Source organism: Natator depressus, chromosome 7 (genome assembly GCF_965152275.1).
Source record: "Natator depressus isolate rNatDep1 chromosome 7, rNatDep2.hap1, whole genome shotgun sequence".
NCBI lineage: Eukaryota > Metazoa > Chordata > Testudines > Cheloniidae > Natator > Natator depressus.
Window position 1 is genome coordinate 121,729,912 of NC_134240.1, and position 7,283 is coordinate 121,737,194.

The window sequence follows — 7,283 nt, forward strand, 5'->3', positions numbered from 1 at the left end:
GGGCACAGGCCATGCCTGGAGGAAGGACATGGGACCCTGCGGGGAGCCCCGGGGCCAAGCCAGGAGCGGCCTGGCGTCTCCATTGAGCGAGGACGCAAGAAGCAGGTGTCGGGAAAGCCAAGCCCGTGGCTCTGCCAGGGCAGACCCTGCAGGGGGGGGGGGGGGGAAGGGGCGGAGCGTCACAACGAGATAGCCAATCCCAGCCCACACCAACTGCGCAGTTGACACCCAATCGGAAACGTTTATTGCAAGGTGTAAATATCCCTTTACAGAGATGGGGTTTGGCTGGGGAACGAACCACTGTCCAGCGGGGGCAAGAGGGGACTCAAAGGCAGCCCAGACACAGCACAACCCAGTGACACCCGGACGAGGCCCCAGCACCAGAGCCGGCCCTGTAACGCATGGTGCAGCAGAGACGGATCTCGGATGCCAAGGTCAAAGGTGCCATGTACACACCCGGCTCACCCAGGATATTGCACTGGGGAAAGGAGCCCTGGGTTTTGGGGGGTGGTGACGAGGTTCTCTCTAAAACTTCCATGTGTAAAGGCAGCGAATATTAAAAAAAGGGCTTAACCCTCCCCCCTCAATGAATAGAAACTGCGGGGAGAGATGCCACCGCCCCACTCAGCACCAGGCCCCCGCCAGCACCGCAGGGCCAGCGCCCCAGAACTGCAAGGCGAAACTGACCAGAATCAGCGTGTGAAACCGAGCGCTCTAGCTGCTCTCTCCCAGCCCAAGCCTAACGTCCCTTGGCAGACAGCAGCCTGGCATCTCAGAGGGTGCAGCAGAGCAGGGGCCCAGACGGACCAACCAAAGGGCTGGTTCGCACAGAGTACGGAAATAGGGAACAAGCCCCAGAAACTCCCTCTACTGAGCAACACAGCTGGGGCGCAGGGTTGGCAGAGCATCTGACACCAATGGCTTTGCTGGCTCGCCTCCAGGCGCTGGGGATCTCAGTGCCCAGAGCAGAGCACCCCCAGCACACTCAGGGCCCCATGCATCTCCCCAGTATCAAGCCCTCCATGGCCCTGCACGGGGGCAGGGCTCACCCCAGTGCATCCCCTTAATGGGAGGGAGCCCCCCAAAACCCGACAGGAACAAACAGCAAATTGACACGTAAACCAGAGAAGTCCCAGGAGAACAGCCGTCCGGGGGCAGGGCTCCAGTCGGGGGCAGGGCAGCGCCTGGGGACAAAGACAGAGGTGAGACCGGCAGCTGCTGCCCCCTTCACCCCCACCACGCAGGGCCAGCCTCTGCTTCCATTCAGGGCAGGGGGTGACCAGAGCTCAGCCCGAGCTCACCCGACTGCAACCCCTCAGTGGAAGGGGCTGAAAGGTTCCCCCTCCTCACCCCCCAAATGAGCTCTTCCATCGGGTCTCTGGGAGCAGCCCAACCCCTGCCGGAAGCCGCTTCCCGGGCCAGGAACATGGGGGCCTCACAAGGCCACCCACACTGCACAGCTCCCCCAGCAGTTAGGTGCAGGGTCCCCCCCATCCCAGCCAGCCCCCCATCCCCTGTACCTGTCAGCTACTGTCTCCTTTGCTGCTTCTTGGCTGGCATGATGGGGGCGAGCTCTTCCTCCTCCTCCTCACTCTCCTCTTCCTCAGACAGTGCCCTCCTGTGCACTGGGACACACGGACAGGCCCCTTCCTTGTCACGCTCTCTATGCGCTGGGCCTTTCCCACACAGGGGCACCCTGTCCCCTCCCCATTCTCCCGGCTCTGCTACCCCCGACCTCCTCGCTGCCCACGGTGGAGACGTGCCCACAGGGGGGAAAGCGAGGGGCCAGGGCCAGCTGCTGCCGACACCACGCAACCAGCCCAAGCCCCTGAGTGCTCGGTGGACAGCCCAGGGGGCAGCTCTGGGGCACGGTTACGGGGCCAGCCGCTCAACTGACCCATGCGCCCAGCCAGGCGGAGCGGGAGCTGGTTGGGGCAGATAACAGCATTCGGGCATCAGACCCTCCTCTGCAGACGCAGCCCTCTCTGCAGGCAGCAGATTCCTCCCTCTCTCCGCCCCCCGGCCTCTCCAGAAGGAACCAGCCACCTGGACAGAACCCCCGGTCGGCACTTCCTCCTGGGCCGCGTCCTCTTCCGCGCCCAGCACCCCCCCAGCTCCTTACTGATCTGGTGCCGCCCGGTGAGGTGCACGGGGCCGGAGCCGGATTTCAGGTGGAAGGTCACAGGTGGTTGGAGCTGGAAGTTGTCCAGGCTCAGCTGCGAAGAGACAGCGAGAAGCAGCGGAGTCAGCGGCAGGGCCTGAGCCTGGGGCTCCCCCACCGCAAGGAAGGGCTCTGGGCTGGCCCCGAACCACGTGGTGCTTCCTGCCCAGGCTCCCGCAGCGCCCGAGGGGGCAGCGCAGCCAGTCAGGGCGGGCACCCTGCAGCCATGGCATTCAGGGCGGGGTGAATTTCAGTGAGCGAGGAACCACGGAGCAGGGAAAGAACACTGAAGTCAGGCAAGTTCCCACACGCACAGCCCTACCGGTGCCTCTCAATCCCAACCGCCAGCCCCCTGCTAACCCAGCCCTGGGCTCCCCACTCCCCAGCTCGGTCCTGGGTCAAGCTCTCCTCTGATGCAGACAGGCAGCCCAGCCACCAGCTAAACCAGGGCTTGGGGCTGCAATGCCACCCTGCTGCCCCACTGGAGGGGAAGGGGATTCCCACCCGCTGCAGCAGCATGTGGGTTTCTCTCCTCTGGGGGGGGTCACACACAAACAGCTGAGCAGGTCCGATTCTGTAAAGCAGAGGGCCGCAGTGAGCACAACCAGGTATGCTGGGTAAAAGGCCAGAGAACACACCCAAGGCTTACACACGTCCCCAAACCCCCAGCCCCGGCAGGGATCGCCCCACGAGGCCCTCTTACCACGGGCTGGCACGACAGCTTCAGGTTGGCCACCGGCACAGCAATCTCCTGGTTCTGACGGTTACGCCCCACAACTTCTACCACGTTGCATTCGTCCTTTGCATCACCTGTAAGGCAGACCTGGAAGGGACCAGAGCAAGGGGTTAGTGGGGCGGCCACCTCAGGGGGAGACGGGGCATCCAACCAGGGTCTGACTGCAAAGGACGGCTTGTGCCTGGATCAGCTTATCACAACCCTGCAAATCAGGGTCCAGCCCCAGGATCAGACCAGTACATGGATGGTGCAAGCAGCCACCATGACAGTGGATAGGCTTGTCTCTGGGACACCGAACCCTGCTGCACCAGGGCACGAGCCAACCACTAACTGACTGCGTTAGCTAGGCACTTCCCTCAGTGGCAATTATTCCCTCACGGTCCACTAAGGGCTTCGTGCACCTTCCCCTGAAGAAGCTGGTGCTGACACCTGTCGAGAGAGAGGACGCTGGAGCAGAGACACTGCTGGCCTGGCAATTCCTCGGTGGCGTGACTTGCCCAAGGGCGGACAGGAACATACAGGCAGAGCTCAGAACAGAACCCAGGCGCTGAGCTTGCTCTAACCACAAGCACATGCCCCAGGGGGTTGAAACATGCCCTAGGAACGAGGGGCGCAGATAAATCAAGCAGACTGCACTGTGTCATGTGATTGCTCCCCCCAGCTCCCTAGAGCAGAGGTGGGCAAACTACAGACTGCGGGACCGTCCTGCCCAGCCCCTGAGCTCCCGGCCAGGGAGGCTCGCCCCCGGCCCCTCCCCTGCTGTCCCCTCTCCCCCACAGCATCAGCTCATCGCTGGCTGCCAGTCCTGCCACTCTGAGCGGCGTGGTAAAGGTGCGGGGGGGTGGAAGGGGGGGGGGTTGGATAAGGGTCAGGAACTGCAGGGGGGCAGTCAGGGAAAGGGGAACAGGGGAGGCTGGATAGGGCGTGGGAGTCCCGGAGGGCCTGTCAGGGGGCGGGGATGTGGATAGGGGGCGGGACAGTCAGGGGACAGGGGGGGTTTGGGCAGGGGGTCCTGGGAGGGGGTGGTCAGGGGACAAGGAGCAGGGGGGTTGGATTGGTCGGGGGTTCTGGGGGGGAGGGCAGTCAGGGGACAGGGAACGGGGGGGGGGGGTTGGATAGGGGGTGGGGTGCCAGGGGGGCAGTTAGGGGACAAGGAGCTGGGGGGGTTGGATGGGTCAGGGGTTTTGAGGGGGACAGTCAGGGCAGGAAGTGGCAGATAGGGGGCAGGGGCCAGGCTGTTTGGGGAGGCACCGCCTTCCCTACCTGGCCCTCCGTACAGTTTCGCACCCTGCTGTGGCCCTCAGACCAAAAAGTTTGCCCACCCCTGCCCTAGAGTGACATGGTTCCCCCGCTTGCACCGCTCTCTCCGGACTGCCGGCGCTCTGCAGGATCCGGTGTAAGGGGAAGAAGATGCCGTGAGCCGCCCATGGCGGCCCGCTCTGGCTGAGCAGCAGCCCTCCTCTGCTGTACAAGAGGCAGGGCCTGAACGTGAGCTGCGTTCATTTTGCTTAGGATCCTCGTTAAGTCCCATGTCCTGCCTCCACCAGAAGGCGCCGAGCCCGAGCGGGACCCGGGCGGGGGAGAGGGAAGGACAGCACAGAAGCCAGCCAGAGAAGGTAAGCGATGTGAGCCCTGTCCTCAGACCCAGGGTTCCCTCTTACCATAGACAGGGCCAGGATGTGCTCAGAGTCGTCATCTTCATCCACCTTAAAGGTGTAGGATCTGGTGCTGTCCGTCAACTCGCAGCCTGGGGAATCCACGTGAGGAGTCAATAAAAACCGAAGGAGCTGGGTACTTCCCCCTAAAGATCCATGGGGAGACACTAGGGCCGCGCTGAATCCCCAGCTCTGGCCGCCCTAGGTTCCCTCCTGCGGCTCTAGCTGGAGGCTGGCTGTGAGTCACCCCAGAGCCAGCTGCATTCCAGTGGTCCGAGAAGGAGCCCCAGCCCATCTGCACAGCCGGGAAGGGTGGCACTGGGCCTCCTTTAGGCGACGAGAGCTGCAGCAATGCACTGCCACCCAGTGCTCTGCGTGGCTTTGGGCCAGCAGCACCCCAGTGCCGGGCTCCTGCTCCAAATAGCTCCCAGCAGGTTCGCCATGTGGGGCACTTCCAGAGCCCCTCCCTAGCACTTGGCTGCGATGAGATAACGGGCCAGCGGGCTGCGGGGAGCTCCCCAGCTATCGGGGAGGGAGCGAACAGCCATCGCGGGGCTGGGAGCAGCTGGAGAAAGGCACCACACGGTACCTGAGCTCTCATAGCTAAGGGCAAGCGTACCGGCACTGCAGCCGGGCCCCCCAGTTCCTCCATCTCAGCTGGATCCCTCCCCTGCCCCGTGGGGCCCATCACAGCGTGTCCCCAGCCAGGCCTCCCTCTATACCCCAGCCTTCACGAACCCCCAGTCCTCCCTGCCCCCAGACACTCCCCCCTTCCCCACCCTGACCTGCTGCCTTCCCTGCCCCACCCTAAATACACCACCCCCACCTAAATTGCCTGTAAGCTGTGTAGCCTATTTACGCAGTGCAGGCGCCCAGGGAACCCACTGGGGGACCTGCCAAGGCCAGAGCAGGGGGCATCCTGCCCCCGGCCCCCAGCTTGCCACAGCAGCGCAGCCTGGCCCGGCCCCACGTGCAGCCCTCCCGCAGCTCGGACCCCCACACCCCCAACCCTCTGCCCCTCATCCCCGGCCCCACCCCAGAGCCTGCACCTCCAGCTGGAGCCCTCACACCCCTGCACCCCAACCCTCTGCCCCGGCCCTGAGCCCCCTCCCACACTGCGAACCCCTCAGCCCCACCCCCACCACATGGATTTTGTTAGGTGCAGTGAGGTGTCCCACCTCACCTCCTTATTGGCGCACAGCAAATTAATTCCACACATGGGTGGGAAAAGTTTGAGGGAAAACTGCCCCAACTCCTCCCTGCCCCCCAACTCCGGTTCCCTGCCTCGCCCCAAACACGCAGAGACCCAGAGCTTCTCCCCCGACAGGTGGGCTCCCAGCCTCAGGCCAACTCCCCACGTGTGCGCTCCCCGCCCCCCTCCTAGCGACCCCACCGCCCCACGTGCGCACTCCCCGCCCCCCTCCTAGCGGCCCCAGCCCCCCCACGTGTGCGCTCCCCAGCCCCCCGCCTAGCGACCCCTGCCCCCCTCGTGTGCGCTCCCCAGCCCCCCTCCTAGCGACCCCAACCCCCCCACCTGCGCTCTCCCCGCCCCCCTCCTAGCGGCCCCAGCCCCCCACGTGCGCGCTCCCCTGCCCCACTCCTAGCGGCCCCAGCCCCCCCACGTGCGCGCTCCCCTGCCCCACTCCTAGCGGCCCCAGCCCCCCCACGTGCGCGCTCCCCTGCCCCACTCCTAGCGGCCCCAGCCCCCCCACGTGCGCGCTCCCCTGCCCCACTCCTAGCGGCCCCAGCCCCCCCACGTGCGCGCTCCCCTGCCCCACTCCTAGCGGCCCCAGCCCCCCCACGTGCGCGCTCCCCTGCCCCACTCCTAGCGGCCCCAGCCCCCCCCACGTGCGCGCTCCCCTGCCCCACTCCTAGCGGCCCCAGCCCCCCCACGTGCGCGCTCCCCTGCCCCCCTCCTAGCGGCCCCAGCCCCCCACGTGTGCGCTCCCCAGCCCGGCCCCGCTCACCGAAGACGAAGTTGCCGAGACAGAGCCCGGCCCCGGCCGCCCGGCTCTCCGGCTCCAGGAAGGCGGCCATGGCTGCGATGGAAGGCCGGGCTGGGGAAGGGGCGGATGCGGAAGGCGGATCGGATCGGCCCTGCCCAGAGCCCGGGGAGCCGCCCGCTTCCTCCCTGCGCCCTGGCCCGCCCCTCGCCGACCTGGGGAGGCCCCCGGGTCCACCTCCTCCGGGGAGGCGCCTGCCCGCCCCCAGCACAGAGCAGTCAGGGAGCCGTTCTCCGGGGGACCCCCAGCCAGCCGGGGGGTCTCAGCCCTCGCCGCGCCCGCAGCCACCCACAGCTGCAGCGGGGGGCAAAACAGGTGCGAGGCAGGAGCAGCGCCAGGTCCCAGCGAGCCCAGCCCAGCCCAGCCCTGGGGGCGCCTGCCCAAGGCCCAGCTCGCTGAGCCGGGCTCGGCAGGGACCTGGGCTTTTTCCTCCCCGTTTTGCTCGGGCCCAGGGAAGGCGGCTGGGTTTACCGCCCGGCCACGGAACAAGACACTTATGCTAAACATCGGTCACAGGCCCCAGACTTCATGAGGGAGGTATTTTAGCTTTCGCCCAAAGCCCTTTCGCCCCATCTTCACAAACGTCCAACTCGTTCAGCCTTTGGGCTAAAAGTTTTTTGCGTTGGCTCCGGCCCAGCAGGTATGTACGTGTAGCCGTTCATGGGGGACTGGCCAGATCCAACACCCAGATTGTCCAGCGCATCCCACCTTACCCAGCTCCGGGCCAG

The 7,283-nt window shown here is 65.8% G+C and overlaps 1 protein-coding gene across 1 annotated transcript; it reads right to left on the reverse strand.

Annotated features, from left to right (window-relative positions):
- Positions 1-221: 221 nt before the first annotated feature.
- NPM3 (nucleophosmin/nucleoplasmin 3) lies at positions 222-6,672 on the reverse strand. The gene is made up of 6 exons (XM_074960082.1): positions 6,520-6,672; positions 4,559-4,644; positions 2,865-2,984; positions 2,123-2,216; positions 1,521-1,625; positions 222-1,184 (listed from the first exon to the last, which is right to left on the reverse strand). Exons 1-5 carry the CDS (start codon positions 6,587-6,589, stop codon positions 1,528-1,530), a joined length of 468 nt encoding a protein of 155 aa, XP_074816183.1. The 5' UTR covers positions 6,590-6,672; the 3' UTR covers positions 222-1,184; positions 1,521-1,527.
- Positions 6,673-7,283: the final 611 nt, after the last annotated feature.

Excerpts from the sequence above, each read along its gene's own strand:
- NPM3 (XM_074960082.1), bottom strand. The coding sequence starts at position 6,589 with ATGGCCGCCTTCCTGGAGCCGGAGAGCCGGGCGGCCGGGGCCGGGCTC. Across the intron at positions 2,985-4,558 it reads ACATCCTGGCCCTGTCTATG|GTCTGCCTTACAGGTGATGC; the intron begins GTAAGAGGGAAC and ends GGTCCCTTCCAG. Across the intron at positions 2,217-2,864 it reads AGCTGTCGTGCCAGCCCGTG|CTGAGCCTGGACAACTTCCA; the intron begins GTAAGAGGGCCT and ends GTCTCTTCGCAG.